Source organism: Sorex fumeus, unplaced genomic scaffold (genome assembly GCF_029834395.1).
Source record: "Sorex fumeus unplaced genomic scaffold, SorFum_2.1 ptg000086l, whole genome shotgun sequence".
In the NCBI taxonomy this organism is placed as follows: Eukaryota; Metazoa; Chordata; class Mammalia; order Eulipotyphla; family Soricidae; genus Sorex; species Sorex fumeus.
In genome coordinates this window covers 13,933,157-13,952,321 of record NW_026606143.1, presented here as the reverse complement: position 1 = coordinate 13,952,321, position 19,165 = coordinate 13,933,157, and the positions used below count along the sequence as shown (strand labels likewise).

The 19,165-nt window shown below is 41.2% G+C and overlaps 1 protein-coding gene across 1 annotated transcript in view; it reads left to right on the top strand.

Moving 5' to 3' along the window:
- Window positions 1–19,165, top strand: part of CFAP47 (cilia and flagella associated protein 47) — a 606,917-nt gene that overhangs the window by 72,719 nt on the left and 515,033 nt on the right. The window contains exons 16-19 of the mRNA XM_056131098.1: window positions 89–219; window positions 4,534–4,656; window positions 7,317–7,448; window positions 17,179–17,256. Of these exons, the coding sequence (XP_055987073.1) occupies window positions 89–219; window positions 4,534–4,656; window positions 7,317–7,448; window positions 17,179–17,256 (464 nt within the window). The remainder of the gene's footprint in view (window positions 1–88; window positions 220–4,533; window positions 4,657–7,316; window positions 7,449–17,178; window positions 17,257–19,165) is intronic.

Genomic DNA, 19,165 nt, shown 5'->3' with positions numbered 1-19,165 from the left:
AATATTAAATAGATGCATGTGTAAGTATCTAGGTCTTCTATATTATTAAAATGTGGTGCATGACTAATTCTCTCTGAATCCTCTGTAGGCATAGTTGAACCGCATTCCTCACTGGAGTGTGAAGTAACATGGAGCCCAGGCTTCAGTTCCCTAGAAAAAGGAGAAATGATTCTTCATGTTCCCGAAGGAAACACAACAAAACTAAAATGTACTGTAGAGGTAATGATGTCCCTTGAATATGATTTATAATTTCAGGGCTCCGGATTTCTGTAATCTTAGTAAAAAATGCTTTTTTCAGAAAATGCTTATTGTAATACCATCTACTTAGAGCAGTTTTTGCCACGAATGAGGGCTTTGCAAAAGAAGGAAAAAATTAAAAGTTGTTTCATTTCTAGAATTTACCAGAAGCTCAGATCTCTTGTGTTAGCAATACTGGATGGTTATTTGAGCCTCTATAAATATGTAATACCATGGAAGCCACTAAAATTAAATTATTTTATTAATAGACACAAAAAAATCAGAAAGTGATATTTTAGCTTTATGCTATTGCATTACCAGCATTCTAGTAGCACTGTAGCACTGTCCTCCCATTTTTCATCCATTTGCTTGAGCGGGCACCATTAATGTCTCACAAAAAATTGTGAGACTTGTTGTTCCTGTTTTTGGCATATCTAATACTAATAGTAATTAATAACTCAGTATAATATGAATTTTATACTTTATGTTATAGAGAACTCAGAAAATTGTTATTTCTATAGAGTATTATTCCTGTAATAAAAATATGAGTAAAGCAAAAGCTAAAATTTGTAATTTTAACTTTCTGTGGTAGGTCCAAGATGGCCTTAACTTCTTGCCTCGTAATTACCAATAGTCTATTTTACTTACGTACAAATTCCCCTCCTAATGTCCTCAGTAACTTGGGTTTACTAAAACCCATGTCTCTCTTTAGGCCACAATCATGCTCTTACACATTTCAGCTGTACAGTAGATTCCAGCCTTCAGAGATAAGATTCATCCACTTTTTTCCTCTTTCTGGGTCACACCTGGCATTGTACATAGGTTACTCCTGGCTCATGCGCTCAGAAATTACTCCTGGCGGTGCTCAGGGGACCATATGGAATGTTGTGAATCGAATCTGGGTTGGCCACGTGCAAGGCAAACTCCCTAGTTGCTGTGCTATTGCTCTAGCCCCGATTCATCGACTTAATTTATGATGGCAAGTGACAGTCAGAAAGGGATTTTTCTCTGCACCAGACTTTGAATAACAGAGGTCCCACTGTTTTCACCAGGCTTAAATTGCTTGCTCCTCTTTTAAAAACTAACTTTGAAGTAGGGAATACATCCAGAAAGGCAGAAAGGTACACATATTATAAATTATGCCATTAGTTAATTTTTACAGACTGATAACTCATACCCAGACTCAACCACCTCCACCACCACCACCACCACCAAACAAAAAACAAGAACAGGACCAGCACCACAAAAGAACAACTCCTTAGCCCACATTTTCAGACACCATGCCCTTGCTTGCATGAGCCATCACTATCCTTACTTAAAAGAGTCTGCATTCATTTTACCTTAGAACTTTATAGAAATGTAGTCAAACATTAATCAAAATGTGTTTCTTTATATTGTGTTTCTTTATATTGGGTTGTTTTGTTCATCATTAGGTTTGGGGGATTTGCCTCCACTGTGTCCAACGTGGTCAGTTCTCATCTCTGAGAGCAGTCCCTTGTGTGCTAGTAGTATCATCAGTTTTCAAAGCTGATAAGGATTTGGATTGTTCCAGATTTGTAGCCAGTAGTACTTTATCAACATTCTTGTAACTATATTGTGAATAAGTACTTCGTTCTCAAACTGTTTTCCTGTGATAGTGTTCAAGTTTCATTCATTCATTCATTCATCATCCTGTTATTCGTCGATTGCCTCGAGCAGGCCCCAGTAACGTCTCTTTCATCCTAGCCCTGAGATTATATTCAAGGCTCTTTAGGAGAATGAGACCCATCATTGTTACTGGTATTTGGCATATTTGGTACGCCACAGGGAGTTTGCCAGACTCTGCCCTGTGGGCAGGCTACATTCGATAGCCTGCAAGTTTGTCCAAAGTAGGAATGAGATAATAAGATGTCATAAAAAGATGTCCTGATAAGATGTCGTGCAGCCGCGAATGCAGCCGCGGGCTTCCAGGAGCTGGATTTTATAGTCTCTGAGTCTTGGCCGTTGATGGGATGAAGTAGGCGGGGGTCACACCCACACCTGGCCCCCTGGTGCCGTGTAATCCCATCAACGGCCAAGACTCAGAGACTATAAAATCCAGCTCCCAGACGAGAACAGTGCAGTCTCCTGCCCCCGCGCCTGGCTGTTCCTCGCCGGGGCCCCTTGGAGGGGAGCGGGTTGAGCTTTCCTCCCCGCCCTGACCAGGGCTCCGGCAGCCGAAGACCTCCAGGACCAGCCACTAACATGCTGAGACCACTCTCCGCACACATGAAGGTACTGGCAGAGGGACAAATCCACGCGGGTTCCGGGGCCGAGATCTCCAAGCCTACTCGGATTGGAGTCGAGCATCCTCCACCCACATCCACCAAATTCCAGTAGGCGGGGGCCACACCCACACCTGACCCCCTGGCGCCGTGTAATCGCATCAACGGCCAAGACTCAGAGTGTTCAAGTTTGTTATTATAAATTTGTCCATATATTCATCCTGCTGTGTTTCTTGTAACATAAAAAACAATGACATAATAGTTAAAGCTAGCATTAATAATAAGTATCTTTTATTGAGCAATTACTGTGTACTAGATATAATGCTAAATGCTCTTTGTGTCTTGATTTCGTTTGTCTTATTCTGTATGCATTTGGTGCGCAACTGGGGGGCTGCTCTCCAGTGGTGCTGGGGACTGTAGTACTGCTCTGAGTCCATGCAGTACTTGGGTTGGAACCTGGGGCTCTGGCATTGCCAGGTATGGATTCCAGACCTATGAACTATCTCCTTGACCCCACCTAAATTAATTTTCATGACAATTTTGTTAGGAATGTGGCACTATTTCAGTTGATAGGTGAGAAATTGGAGGGTTAGAGTGATTAGTTAACTAACGCAAGTTCAATCATGCAGCAAATGCCTCAGGTAAACTTTATAGGTAGACCCATCTGCTTCCACAATCTTTGCTATTACCCTCTGATAAAATTTGCCTTCTGCGTAACAGACATTAGGATTGGTGAAGAATTAAACTTTGACATAGCCGATAATGAACTAGATTATTTTTGGTAATTTTTATAAGCCTTTAAAATTAAACGAATCATGTGTTACAACTCTCATGAAAGTAAAGATGGGAGAAAATGAAGTGATTAAATAAAATGTTCTTTTTAAGTTTTGCCATTAATTTATGAAAGACTTAGTTGATCTTTCCCTTTTCAGTTAGCTTTGTTTTAAAATATAGTGATCGAATTACTCAGATCACTTTCTTCAAGTAATTATACATTCTTATGAGCTATCGGACTGGAGCAATAGCACAGTGGGTAGGGCGTTTGCCTTGCATGCAGCCAACATGGCCGATCCGAATTCGATTCCTCCGCCCCTCTCGGAGAACCCGGCAAGCTAAGGAGAGTATCTCGCTGGCACGACAAAGCTTGGCAAGCTCCCCGTGACATATTCGATATGCCAAACACAGTAACAATTGTCACAATGGAGACGTTACTGGGCCCGCTCTAGCAAATTGATGAACAATGGGAGGATAGTGATATGAGCTATCAGTATTAAAATATTTGAGTGTTTAAGCACTAAAAGCTCCTAAAGTGGTAAAGGACTTATATAAGCAATGTGAATTGTTATTAGAATATTAAAAATATATAATGCCATGGGATATAATTATAATATAGCATAGATGATGATAAGAGGTGTGGTGTGAAAGGATTAGGTGTAACCGAGAAACTTGGGTTCCAGCTCCTCTTGGCTATTATTTGTAACCCTATAAGATAGGAAAGGTGGCTATCAACATTTCCAAAAAGTATTCTGTGATGCACTCCATCTGTGAAGTGAGTTTTGTGGGATAAGGTGAGAGAATCTTGCACCAAGTAATTCTGTGAACTTCAGTGAAGTACTACCCTGTTCTCAAGTAAACAGGGTGTCCCTTATTCACACATTAAGTGCTGTGAAAATATCTCTAGTAGACATATGTCTGGGTAATCTCCTATGGCTCAGTATTTCTTATATGAACCAAGGACCTCTTAATTTCATAGAACACATGGTGACACCATATACTTAGTTAGGCAGATGACAGTTATGGTCTTCTTCAGTGATTTTCAGTCGTAGTTATTATTCCCCACCTCCCCGAGTTATTTTAACTCCTTGGCCTTCCTAAGTTTAGGAGTACATTTGGATTACTATTTTCAATTTTTCTTTCTCTTAAGTACATCATAAAGTCTTACAGTGCTTCCCATTTTAGAATTTTTCATGGAATTGATAAAAATGTGTCCTCTGGTAAACGATAATATTTACTGTTGTTGCAATAGCTTTTCCCCCTTTTATCTTGTTATTAGCCTGGTCAAAGCAAGGTCATGTATCTGGAGCCAAGGGTAATCTTCAGTCATGCTCCTCAAGGTTTAACAAGTTGGAGGACAGCAGTTCTTCATAACGTCGGACCAAACCATGCTTATTACAGGGTAATTTAGAATCTCGGACGCTTATTTGAATCAGATCACATTGTAATTTTGATTTAATGTTTTGCCATGAGTATTGTGATATTATTACTTTTTGTTTTATAAAGGGACTATTGTCAATGATTAGCTACTTCATAGAAGATTTGTTTGACCACAATATTTGAGCATAATAGTCTCTTTATACTATGATGTTATAAATATACTTTACTTTTGTATTAGGTATTATGTTAGCACTGTTAGCATTGTCCTCCCATTGTTCATTGATTTGCTCCAGTGGGCATCAGTAACGTCTCCAACGTGAGACTTGTTGTTACTGTTTTTGGCATATCGAATATGACAAGGGTAGCTTGCCAAGCTCTGTCGTGCGGGAGGGATACTCTCGGTAGCTTGCCGTGCTCTCCCAAGAGGGGTGAAGGAACCAAACCTGGGTCGGCCGCTTGCAAGGCAAACGCCCTATCCGCTGTGCTATTGCTCCAGCCTGGGTATTATGTTAAGTTTCTAAAAATGCACTTTTATAAGGGCACTTCATTTGAAATTGGCAAGTTAAAGTGTGCTGGTCAAATTTGATGTATTTTTATCAACAAAATTCTATAAGAACAGAGCTGAACCATTTATAGATTGTTTCTGGCTGCTTCTGTGGTATAGTGGCAGAATGGAATAGTTGTGATAGGAAATATGACTTGCAAGGCCTAAAATATTTAATATCTGCATTAGTAAAGATTTTGCTGTTAGCTTAGTCATTTTTTATTAATTAATATTGTGCTGTCAGCTTAGTCATTTTTTTATTAATTAATATTGTGTGAATACAAAGATAGACTTGAGCCTAAAAAGATAAGAAGATACTTTGTATGAATACTTAGGGGTAGGAGAACACGGTTTCCTAGGCTACTAATCAGTACTATTTGTACTGATTAGTAGTGATCAGTACAGAGCAAATCAGACTGAAAAAATTACTATTAGATATAAGTGACACGTGAAAATAACTAGTAAGAGCAGGGGAGATGGTGAAGCTATCAAATAATTAACATATTGTGTAGCAGATGCCATAAGAAAATCAAGGCATGTTACTAAAGGAGCACAGACATGAAAACAATCTCTCTCTGGGCTTGAGAGTTAGTTTAAAGTGCTGGAGTGCATGCACAGCATACACAAAGATTCAAGTTTGATCCCTGGGACCACATAACCTCCTGAGCATCATGGGATATATTCCTGGTGTTCTACAGCCCTGCTGAGGAGGCTCACAAAGGCAAAAACAATAGTTTTCCTTCTGTAGTTGCTCTCCTTTTCTCCATTCTCCACCTCTTATCCCTTTTCTCCTTTATTGCTGTTATTATTTTTTAAATTATCGTTATTATTTTAAGTCTTTGGTTTAGGAGCTCCACCTATCAGTGGTTTGGGGCTAATACTGGTTCCGTGCTCAGGAGTGACGCCTTCTGGTTCTTGGGACCCTTTGTGGGGCTGGTGGTTTGAATCATGGTCAAAGGCAACCATAGTCGTTATGCATGGCCAATGTCTTACCTCTAGAATGCCTCTCTGGCCCTATTATTTTGTTTTCTAGATTAAGGAAAAAGGTAATCTGAGAAAATAATACATCCTTGGTGTTAGAATCTATTGCATGCTTTTCCTTTTTTCTCTTCATATTCAGTCATCAGGATTGAGCAGAACCATTCTAAAGACATTCTGTTGATAGATTTTGATTCTAATTTAAATTGAGGTATGTGTGTTGTTTAAAGAGGTGAGTTTTTCTACAGAATAATGTACGATATCTCCAGACTGACAAGAGGCTGACATTTTAGATCTCGGTTCATGCTATATTTTCATATGTTGTCTTTTACCCAAATGAACAATTGCATATACCCTGTTCTATTTTGTTTCTTTGGAGTCAGTTCTTAAGTATATTTGTTCCTATAGCCTCCCAAATACTTCAACAAATTTCCCACTGAATTATTCTGGCATAGAGCATGATAGGAAGCCCTAAACTGACTTCTGAAAAACCACACTGTAAATTCATTACAGATTCATTGCCCAAAACATTTTTGAAGATCAAAACCATATTCAGGGAGCTGGAGCAATAGCATAATGAGTAGGGCGTTTGCCTTGCACGCGGCCGACCTGGGTTCGAGTCCCAGCATATCCCATATGGTCCCCTGAGCACTGCCAGGGATAATTCCTGAATGCAGAGTGAGGAATAACCCCTGTGTATCACCGGATGTGACCCAAAAAGCAAAAAACAAACAAACAGACAAACGAACAAACAAAAAAAACAAAACCCTTATTCAGATATTTGACTGTAAAGAAAAATAATGAAGACAAAGAGGTTGCTTCATCATTTTTCCTCCATAGTAACTTGGCATCGACATAATCTCCAACAACTGCATCATAAGAGTTTTGCAGAGTCTTTACAAAGCCCAGGTAATAAATTTTATTGTCCTATTTGAATTAGAAGACATCACTGAAAGTTTCTTATTTCTGGGCTGGGAATAAAAATTCTTAAAGTTCAAATAATTTGTCAGGCTGGTATTTATAAACCTTTTATAGAATCATCTTAGGCTCTATGTTTGGGATCTCTTTTTGGGGTGGAAGTTTTAACGCATTCCTGTGAAAGCTTTGGAGATGTAATTTTTAAATTATAATGTATCTTTTCTGCAAATATTTAATTCCAGATTTGTGATGAAGGTCTTTCACCTATCATTAAAATTGTTCCAACGGAAGGAATAATTCCATTTGGGGGACTATCTGTTCTCAATATCTCCTGTACCCCTACTGAGGCAGGAAATTTTGATACAAAAGCAAAGGTAAGTTCATACTATAAAAGATAGCAGAATTTATTAATTAATTAATTTATTTATTTATTTTTGGTTTTTGGGTCACACCTGGCGATGCTCAGGGCTTACTCTTGGCTCTGTACTCAGGAATTACTCCTGGCGGTGCTCAGGGGACCATATTGGAGGCTGGGATTCTAACCCGGGTCGGCCGTGTGCAAGGCAAAAGCCCTACCCTCTGTGCTATCGCTCCAGCCCCTTACTTGGTATTCTTAAATAATTTTTGAACTAGGTAACATCCCATCAAGCATGTTGAAAAGCTCTTCAAGAGCTTGAAAAAAAATGAATGCTTTGTTAGTCATAAAGAATGTGGAACAAGGTTACTATTAAAATATAAGACTATTTCAAACAGACGCTTTGCCTCAGAAGCTTAATTAATGAGTGGTAATCTGGAAACTCCAGATTAATTAGAGGTTAAAATTGCAATTAGTTTATGTTTCAAATTTGTAAAATCTTATTTTATATATAAATTTAAGCATATATATTATGTATTATATAATATATTTTAATACAATGTATATTATACATTTATATATATTTTTACTACTTATATGTGTGTTTGTACCTTGTGTCTGTGTAGATTTGCTTGTCTGTTTAAGATATTTATGAGGAGGGGGTATGGTGCCGCCAGCAGGTCAATCTGTACCTGTGAGGCGAGTGCATCAGCAGCCTCATGGCGCCTTCAGACTTCCAGATACCCCAAAATTGCTGCTGTGTCTTTGGCCAGACCCCAAAAACTTGGGGCAAAGTTTACCAAGAAAGTAAACGGCCAAAAGTTAGGTATGTGGGAAACACGCCCACAAACCACCTCCGGCTCAGCTATATAATAGGAGGCAAGGCCTCTTTGGTTCCTGATTGAACTGCTTAATGGACATGATCCCAGAGACTCAGAGATGAATCTCGGAACCCAGTGGCTTTAGGTAGAAATGCGTCTGGTCTCTGCAGTAGGCTACCGGTGCTGGGCCAATCCAGGTGGGAATAGGTTTCGTGCCTTGGCCTACTCCCCCTGGCGGCCCAGTGGCCGCCATCCGTCTGAGGCCACTGGATAGTCACATTTGGGCCCCCAGTGACGAGACACACAGGGCCTCACGGGATGAGGGTGGAGCCGGGCTTGTCCTCCCCACCCCAACGAGACCCCAAGTCATCGCCCACGAACAGCCTCTCTGGCTCCTCATCAAGCTGCTTAACGGCCATGATCCCAGAGACTCAGAAACAAATCTCAAAACCCAGTGGCGTTTGGCAGAAATGCATCTGGACTCCACAGTACGTTACTGTCGCCTGGCCACCCCAGGGAGGAAAGGGTGTTGTCCCTCCGCCTGCTCCCTCTTGGCGACTTGGTGGCTGTCATCCTCCAGAGGCCATTGGACAGTCAGGCTTGGGCCCGCAGTGACGAAACTTGTTGGGTCTCACGGGATGGGGGGGGAGGTGGAGCTGGGCCTGTCCTCCCCACCCTAACGAGACCCCAAGTCATCGTCCACAAACGGCCTCTCTGGCTCCTCATCAAGCTGCTCAACGGCCTTGATCCCAGAGACTCAGAAACAAATCTCGAAGCCCAGCAGCTTTTGTCAGAAATGTGTCCGGACCCCGCAGTAGGTTACTGTCACCGGGCCACCCCAGGGGGGAATGGGTGCTGTCCCTCCGCCTGCTCCCTCTTGGCGACTTGGTGGCTGTCATCCTCCAGAGGCCATTGGACAGTCAGGCTTGGGCCCGCAGTGACGAAACTTGTTGGGTCTCACGGGATGTGGGGGGGAGGTGGAACTGGGCCTGTCCTCCCCACAATAACGAGACCCCAAGTCATCGCCCACAAACGGCCTCTCTGGCTCCTCATCAAGCTGATCAACGGCTTTGATCCCAGAGACTCAGAAACAGATCTTGAAACCCAGTGGCTTTTGTCAGAAATGTGTCCGGACCCCGCAGTAGGTTACTGTCACTGGGCCACCCCAGGGAGGAAAGGGTTCTGTCCCTCCACCTGCTCCCTCTTGGCGACGTGGTGGCTGTCATCCTCCAGAGGCCATTGGACAGTCAGGCTTGGGCCCGCAGTGACGAAACTTGTTGGGTCTCACGGGATGGGGGGGGGGAGGTGGAACCGGGCCTGTCCTCCCCACAATAACGAGACCCCAAGTCATCGCCCACAAACGGCCTCTCTGGCTCCTCATCAAGCTGCTCAACGGCCTTGATCCCAGAGACTCAGAAACAAATCTCGAAGCCCAGCAGCTTTTGTCAAAAATGTGTCCGGACCCCGCAGTAGGTTACTGTCACCGGGCCACCCCAGGGAGGAAAGGGTTCTGTCCCTCCGCCTGCTCCCTCTTGGCGACGTGGTGGCTGTCATCCTCCAGAGGCCATTGGACAGTCAGGCTTGGGCCCGCAGTGACGAAACTTGTTGGGTCTCACGGGATGGGGGGGGAGGTAGAGCCGGGCCTGTCTTCCCCACCCCAATGAGACCCTAAGTCATCGCCCATGAATGGCCTCTTTGGCTCCTCATCAAGCTGCTCAACGGTCATGATCCCAGAGACTCAGGAGCAGATCTCTAAACCCAGTGGCTTTTGGCAGAAATCCCTCCAGATTTAAGTGTTAAAATTTCAGAACTTCAAAACCACATGGCCCTACTGCAGCCACACGACATCATATGTTATTCATAACCAGCAATAGAACACAAATTGTCTATTGTTGCCTTTTCAGCAGATCTGAGTGTTGGGGTAAAATCTTAAATAATGGTGGGTCTGGTGTCAAAATAGTGAATGTGATCAAAGTAGAGAGAGTGTAATGTGGAAATCATCTGCTCCACAGGCAGGGGGAGGGTGTGGGATGGGGGTATACTGGGATTTTTGGTGGTGGAGAATGGGCACTGGTGAAGGTACGGATGTTTCATTGTATGATTGAGACTTAGACCCAAAAGCTTTGTAACTGCTCTCACGGTGATTCAATAAATAAAATTATAAAAAAATGGAAAAAGAAAAAAAAAAGTAAGGTGGAGTTCATGCACAATTCAATCAGCTAATCAGTGGCTGAATAAATAGCAGTACTCCTACAAAAAAAAAAAGATATTTATGAGGGCTGTGGATGTAGCTCAGTAGCAGAAGCCCTAGCATTACCAAAAGAAATTTGGTTATAGTCACATTGCTATGAAATGTCATATATATGTTTATTCTTAGAAAACCAGTTTTAAATAGTTCTTTAGATGGCCATGTGTTTTAATGTTATGAAACAAAAAGTGCAATTACAAAATGTCTGTTAGCGAGGAGTAGTTCCTGAGTGCAGAGCTGGGAGTAAGTCCTGAACAGTACCAGGTGTGACCTTGCACCCCAACCCCCGTGTCCCACCACTGCAAAAAAAAAAATTCTGTTTTCAAGTGATTGGGTTAGCTCTAAAGAGACACAGTTTTAGAGATCTATAAAGTCAAGTCTTGCCTGTTGTAAAAAGTGTTAGAATGTGGCATATGCATTGCTTTCCAGTAAAAGTTGGGAATAGATATTTCTAAACTGAAATTGATTCTTTTTATCAATATGAATTTATGAAATTGAAATATTTGGCATGTCTCTGTTGTGATGCCTCTGGTCATAGAGGAGAGGGTGGATTTTTTCCCCGCCACTTCAATTGATACTTACTTTAATTAGATAATTAAAGAAAAACCCGTCAATCTTGGAATGCTACTCCTAAATAGATTTAATAACTATATAAACCACAGACAAATCTTTATGATATTATTATCTATATTTTATAGTGCACTATAATGCAGCAAGCCTAGATCTTGGAGAGCTTGCACATAATGATTACCAATTCCAGAGGAAGCTCTCAGAGGGCCAGAGAAAGGGATTTATTACTGTTTACTTAGGAAAAAGTAGCACCATTGACAGTTAGATGGATATTCATGAGAAACAAGGGCTATTCATGAATTACCGATCCTTGAGTATAGATTTTTCCTAACTGGACCACCCAAAGTTTTATACTGGTATGGTATTTCAGAACTATCATGGCTTCAGGTGCATATTGAAATGGTGAGGGGGTGGATTTTGATAGTCTCATTACAATAATATTTCAATGAAGTGGAAGGTCAGGTTAAGGGCAAGTATTCTGCCATCTTTCTTGTCTTCCGTTCCAGTCAGTTCATCCACATGGTTTCTGAGGTTTTTGTTAGAAATATTAGATGAATGGTCACTCAATCTATGCAGACTAAGATAGCTTCCTAATGTTCCTAGCCTAACTTAGTTTCATTCTTCAATTTCCCGTAGAAGTTTGTAGATGATATAGTTGGTTATGTTGATTCTACAGAGCTGAACTTTCAATAGTCTAATGGGATTCATTAATTCATCATTAATTAATTAATAATTAATTAATTAATTCATTGAACACATATACACTGAGTGTATGTTTTATTCTGCTCTCTGTTGTAGATGCTAGGGTTGCAAAACCATGCCAGATAATGAAGGTTTTCTTTATCTCAAAGAGTTTACAATTTGGTGGAGGATACAAACAACTCACATATAAACATATATGTAGTGTAATAATTACTATATATGCATAGTATAATAAGTATTATGACAGAGAAATACAGCAGGCTAAGGGAGTACACAGGAGAGAAATACAATGTAGGATTAAAGTCTCAATGGCACCACTATGACAAAGATAGTTGGAAATGATCACTCTGGATAAGAACTGTGTGCTGAAAGTAGGTCAAGGAACAAACCTTTCAGTATTTATATTGTAAAGCATAATGCCCAAAAGGAAGGGGAGGAGACAGAGAGAGAGAGAGAGAGAGAAAGAGAGAGAGAGCCTACCAGCCATAGAGAGACTGGAGACTGGTTGGGGGTATGATAGGAGGGAAATTGGTGGGACATTGGTGGTGGGAAGTTACACTGGTGGAGGAATGGGTGCTGGAACATTGTATAACTGAAACCCAATCAAGAACAGCTTTGTAGCTGTGTATCTGATTCTGTTACTGTCACCCCATTGGTCATCTATTTGCTCGAGCAGGGCCCAGTAACATTTTGAGACTTGTTGTTACTTTGTTTGGCATATTGAGTCACAGGTAGCTTGCCAGGCTTTGCCGTGCAGTGGACATACACTTGGTAGCTTGCTGGGCTCTCAGAGAGGGGTGGAGGAATTGAACTCGGGTCGACCGGGTCGGCCGCTTGCAAGGCAGAGACCCTACCTGCTGTGCTGTTGCTCCAGCCCGGTGATTCACTTAAGAATAAATAAATTAAAAAATGTATCAGTGCAGTTTCCTTGGAGAAACATGTGAAAGACACCTGAAGTTAGGAATCTGCCAAATGATAGGGATGTTCAAGGGTAGAGGAGGAGAGGAGGAATAATATTTAAGGAGGAAAAAGTCACATGAGTCCATGCAAGTAGGGAGAGAGACAGTAGCAAGACATATATGAAAGCTTAGACTTTAGCAGGACTAGATTATAGACTGCATGGATGGTAGTAAGGAAAGATGCATCTAGAGTCTTCCGATTTTTATCAACAGTGTCAGAAATCTGAATATTATCTTAGATTCAGGAGTTTTAAGCTTAGGGATTTCATAATCAGATTTAGATTTTTCAGAGATCTCTTTGTTTACAGAGCAGCAAACTGGGATCAGTTAAATAAAGGGCAGTTAATAGTCTCATGAAGGACTTAAGGCAAATTCTACTTGAATTTAGATCAGTAATTAGGATTTGGTGGCAAAAAAGGTATTGTATATAATCAATGGAGGCAAGTTAAGTGTGAGACAGATGGTGATAATATTCATTGAGAAAAAGATTAGAGGATGAATAACAGATTTTTGAGTTATAATTCTAAAATTATAGTATTCTAAAATCTCCATATTGTTGCAAACATATACTGTTTGTGAATTTCCAAGAGAATGCGTGGTAGGCTCGCAAGGGACTCGAATGTTCAGTGGCTCAGAACCATTCCCCTGGCCAGATGACAGCGATGGACGGATGGACAAAGGACTGGGGAATAGAGGAACTGGACCCGGGCTCCAGGCTAGCTGGTAGTCTCTTTCTTTCTCTCTCCTCCCCAATGTAGTTCCATCTCTCCCCTTTGGTGCAACCGTAGTTGTAGTTTTGATCATAGTCCCCAAAGACCTCAAAATCCCAAAGTCCCAAAGTCTCAGTTCTCATCCTCCCTCTTTTCCTTTACAGTGTAGTTATATAGCAATCCTGAGGGTGGGGTACACATGGGTGGGGTTAAACATTGTCTTAACAACAAACAGTGGTAAAGCTGCCCCTTCAGGAGAAGTTCTAGGAGATTATCTCAAGGACAAAATCTTATCTGAGGGTTCAGCACTCCAGATTACTAGTACATCCGCTCAAGGGCCGATTCCATCCAGGGTGGATTGCTTTCTCCTTTTCCTTAGCTAGTGATCCATTTAAACTATCATAGTAAATTTACTTCTTATAATATTTCTAGTCATGTCATTTTGTATGAGCACAGTAAGAAATATATTAAGCTGAAAGGTTGCATCTTCCTGGGGACATCTCACTGTATATTCCAAACCATAGTCTTCAGGCCAGGAGAGTCTTTCCTAACCCTAGCAGGGTCTTTATTCAGTTACTTCTTTTTGGGTCAAGACAGAGTTTGTCCATAACCATGCTCCTAACTTATAGTTAAATATTATGGCTCCTGGCCTGGCCCATTTTGATGCCAGGGTAGCTCACAAGCTTGCCCTGAGTCCATCAGTCCCTCATCGGGACCCTGCTATTGGAGTGCTGAGAACTAAGGGCAAGTGAGGCTTAAGTCAAGTAAATATGGATGTCCTGGAGCAAATATTATTTTTGAGTCAATTAACTTCCATGTTACAAAGCATAGCATGAACTATCTTCCTGTGTCTATACAAAAATGACATTGCTAAATAAACCATGCAAATGACATAAAGGAAAGAGAAAAGCAACATAGGATTATTAGTGCTTGATGGAATTGGGTGTGCCTCATGGTTACTGTTGTAGGAGTAGCTCAATAAACTTTAAACTCCCTGCCGGAGGAGCAAGGACAACCCAATGTTATCCAATACTGTTCTCAAGACTAAGAATCATATTTAAGAGATGTTAGAGAATATTTCAGTGATGTTTTGTTCTTACATGCATCACAGTAAAGACTGTGGTGAGTGTAAGAACAAATGTGTTGGAGAGTGAAACATTGGAATCATCAGCTTTGGAAAAAGTTGAATAAAGGAGAAGATGCAGCCATGTGAATGGTTGATCAGAAAACTATGCACCGTACACCTGGAAGTTACTGTGACATGTATCATCTGGTAACTATTGTCTTCAAAAATGAGTGAGTAATGGATTGGAGAGATAGTACAATGGGTAGAGCCCCTGCCTTACATGTGACCCACCCAGGTTTGATCCCCAGTGTCCCATATAGTCCCTCGAGCCCACAAGGAGTGCTCAAGACAGAGCCAGGAGTAACCCCTGAGCACTGCCAAGTGTGGCCCCTGAGTACTGCTAAGTGTGTCCCTTGAGCACTGCCAAGAGTGGCTCCTGAGCACTGCCAAGAGTGGCCCCAAAACAAAGAAAGAGAACTGACATGAGAGGGATTGTAAAAAAGGTAAAGGTAAAGGCCCTCCCGTTGATCGTCGATTTGCTCGAGCGGGCCCAGTAACGTCTCCACTGGAGACTTTGTTGTTACTGTGTCTGGCATATCGAATACTCTCGGTAGCTTGCCGGGCTCTCCGAGCGGGGCGGAGGAATCGAACTCGGGTCGGCCATGTTGGCCGCTTGTAAGGCGAACGCCCTACTGCTGTTGTAAGAAAAAAAAATTGATATTAGGGACGATGCATTTATGAGGGAAGATATTGTCCAGGCTGTAAGTCTTGGAGAGGAATAGGTCAAAGAAACCATAGGCTGATTAATGAATGAGTTATGGCAGCTAGTAATCTTTGGTAAAGAATGAAAAAGGGAGAGTGTTAAAGGTAGATGTAGGGATTGGAGATATATATGTGTTTCATTGGTGAAGTTGATGTTTATTTGATTTTTTTTTCTTTTTTGGGGGGAAGCAGAAAACCCAGTGCAGTGATACTCAGAGGTTACTCCTGGCTCTGTGCTCAGGAATCACTCCTGTCAGTGCTCAGATGACCATATTGGGATGCCAGGGATCGAACCTGGGCTGGCTATGTGCAAGGCAAGCCCGCTACCCATTGTACTATCTTTCCAGCCCCTTGAAATTTCTTATGACTCATGAAGTTGTGTTCTTTTGGATTTTATTCAAAGTTTTAACCTATGTGTTTAATATATACTTTGAGTAAATTTTGGTGATCATAGAGTGTTATGAATGTGGTGTTTTGGTTGATAACACTGTGAAGATGGCACATCACTTTCCCAATAATTTTGAAAAACTACTACTTTGTGTTCTTATGAACAATGTCTGATTCTGTGGGGAAAAAGTGAAAAAATTTTCTCTCTTAAATATAAGACACATCTAGATTTAAATTGAGAGTTTATTGGTAGACTTTTAGGGAATGCTGTTTTTCTGCTTTGGGATTTTGCTTAGGCAAATTTATGTTCAGATAATCGCCATCCTTATGTTGCTAGAATTATACAACTGAATTCTTTTTGAAACTTTATTCCTATTTTTGAAATTTTATTTTGGGCCACACCTGATTGTTCTCAGTGCTTTTTCTGGTTCTGTGCACAGGAGTGATCCCTGGATGTCAGGGGGTCAGAGGTGGGGGCTGTATGCTATACCAGGGATCGAACCAGGGTCCGAAGGTCAGCTGCATGCAAGGCTAGCAACTTACTTCCTGTTCCATCTCTCCAGCTCTGTACAATTACATTCATATATTTCTCTCTTAATTTGGGGACATGAAGTTGACTGTTCAAGTACTCTTTGGGTTCAGTCATTGCTGCTTTTACGTTTTGTGACTTCAGAGAGAGAGACAGAGACAGAGAGAGACAGACAAAGGTGGGTGGTACAGGGGCTAAGGGAAGGAGAGAGGAGGGGGGAGAGAGAGAAAGAGAGGAGAGAGAGGGTGAGAGAGAGAGAGACAGACAGACGGAGAGAGCACCTTTTTAAGCGTCAATTTTCCTGTTTTGAAAACTAAAGTATTAACAGTAGTGACTTTGCAGCGTACCAAGGATTAAAAGGAAGATAGTGTATTTAGCATTTACTCAAAAACTTTCAAATGCTTTCAGTAGTAGAGAAAAGAAGTAAGTATGCATTTTAATTTCCTGTTTTAATTTTGCATAATTGAAATAAAATAAAGTAAAATAAGTACCAAAGAGCTAAAGGGAGTAGAGATAATGTCTAGTGAAATAGATGAATCTCTGCAGTGAAGTTTATAAGCTATAAATTTGTGCCATTTGTGGTGTAGGATTTTAAAGAATTGTACACTTAACTCTTCCTAGAAACATTGAGATAAAGTGATGACAAATTCCAGAATAAATCTTGTGATTTGTGTAAAAGTTATCACTGTCACTGTCCTCCCGTTGTTCATCGATTTGCTTGAGCGGGCCCAGTAGCGTCTCCATTGTGAGACTTCTTGTTATTGTGTTTGGCATATTGAATACTCTCGGTAGCTTGCCAGGCTCTCCGAGAGGGGTGGAGGAATTGAACCTGGCTTGGCTGGGCTGGCTGCGCGCAAGGCAAATGCCCTACTGCTGTGTAAAAGTTATGATTATTTAAATTATAACATGTTACATAAATGCCAAGTAGTACTTCAATGGTATATGAGTATATTTTGCTGTGGTCTCTACAGAGTTTTATATTTCTCCTAAATCAGGTTGCTATTCATGGCGCAAATATCATAACCCTTAGGATTGGTGGAACTGTTGACATCGCTGATGTTGAAATTGAGCCAGTGAGTATATTGTCTATTTTTGTAATCAATTTATGAGTTGTGAGAGTATATGTTTTAGTCAGTGGGATTATAATGAAAATATTTTATTGTGTAATAAGTTGACACTTAAAAATTAATAAATTATTAAATGTAAGTGACAAAACAGAATAGTAGATAAAGTTTTATAGTTTGCCACTGCCAATCCATTGCAGTCATCAGTAGCTTTCATTATGAACCTATCCCTCTGAAGAGAGGACTTCTTTCCTGAATTTGATGATTATTATCCCTTTTAAAAGTTGGGTTGCTGCTCCATATGAATTTCATAATCATCAATTGTTATGTTCATTTTTGAACTTTGTTACCAAGCTGTACTGCTTGTAGCCTTTGGTGAGTTACTTTTAATTGACTGTTGTGTTTCTAATGTGCATCTGTATTATGTGCAGGTATATTTTATTGTCACTTTGACTTAACTGTCTATTGAGTAGACATGCTGTCACTTGTAGACTCATAATATTATCCATTCAGTGAGGTGTTTCAGGCTTCTTGTTATTATATTATATCACGATCACGATCACGACCATCCTGTTGTTTGTCGATTGCCTCGAGCAGGCCCCAGTAACATCTCCTTCATCTTAGCCCTGAGATTTTTTTTAAAAAGTGCCATATTCAAGGCTCTTTCAGGGTTAGGAGAATGAGACCCATCATTGTTACTGGTGTTTGGCATATTGGGTACGCCACAGGGAGTTTGCCAGACTCTGCCGTGTGGTCAGGTTACATTCGGTAGCCTGCCAGTTTGTCCAAAGTAGGAATGAGATAATAAGATGTCACGCAGCCGTGAATGCGGCCGTGCACTTCTGGAATCTGGGTTTTATAATCTCTGAGTCTTGGCCGTTGATGGGATTACACGGCGCCAGGGGGCCATTTGGTGGGTGTGACCCCTGCCTACTGGAATGTGGAGGATCTGGGTGGAGGATGCTCAGCCCTGATCCGAGCAGGCTTGGAGATCTCAGCCCCGGGACCCGCATGCCTTTGTCCCTCTGCTGGGACCTTCATGCGTGTGGAGAGTGGTCTCAGCATGGTGGTGGCTGGTTCTGGAGGTCTTTGGCTGCCGGAACCCTGGTCGGGGCGGGGAGGAAAACTCATTATATGTTGATAACTATTATATGTTGATATATGTTACTATATCTTCTTCTTGTAAAAATACTAGAGCTCTTATTATTCATATGCATTTTCTGGGGTACATAACAAGTGTTTTTCTAGGAATGCAGCTGCTGACACATGGAATAATTGTAAGTTTGATTTCACAAGATAATTTCCATTCTTTTAAAGTCCCTTTGACCATTCATTTCTGTCTTTTATTGTAAGACTTAATGTTTGCCAACTCTTTGAATATAAAATGGGATGTCATTCTGGCCCTTAGTTTCAGTTTCTGAACCATGATCACAGCCACAGTCCTCCCTTTGTTCATCCTTTTGCTTGAGCGGGTCCAGCAACGTCTCCATTGTGAGACTTGTTGTTACTGTGTTTGGCATATCGAATATGTCACGGGGAGCTTGCCAGGCTTTGCTGTGCGGGCATCATTTACTTTTTTAATTATTATTCTATTACCTGGTGGCATTGTCCCTACAGTTGATAGAGTGGAAACTTAGATGCTAATTTTTTTTTGATGGCAGTCTCATCTCCCCAAAGAAACTTTTCTCTGTTCCAAGAAACAGACCTATGTACTTATCCATTTTGATGTTTCTAAAGTATGAGCAGTTTGAAATCTAGGAACATCTCACTGATAAGATTGTTGTCATGCTATTAAGAAGTTATCTGAACATTTGCTTTTCTTACCTACTAATACCATAGAACCAACCACCATTCTGCTGCATTGATCAATATGAAACTGATTGCTTCAAGAGGGCCACACCACCAATGATAATTAATT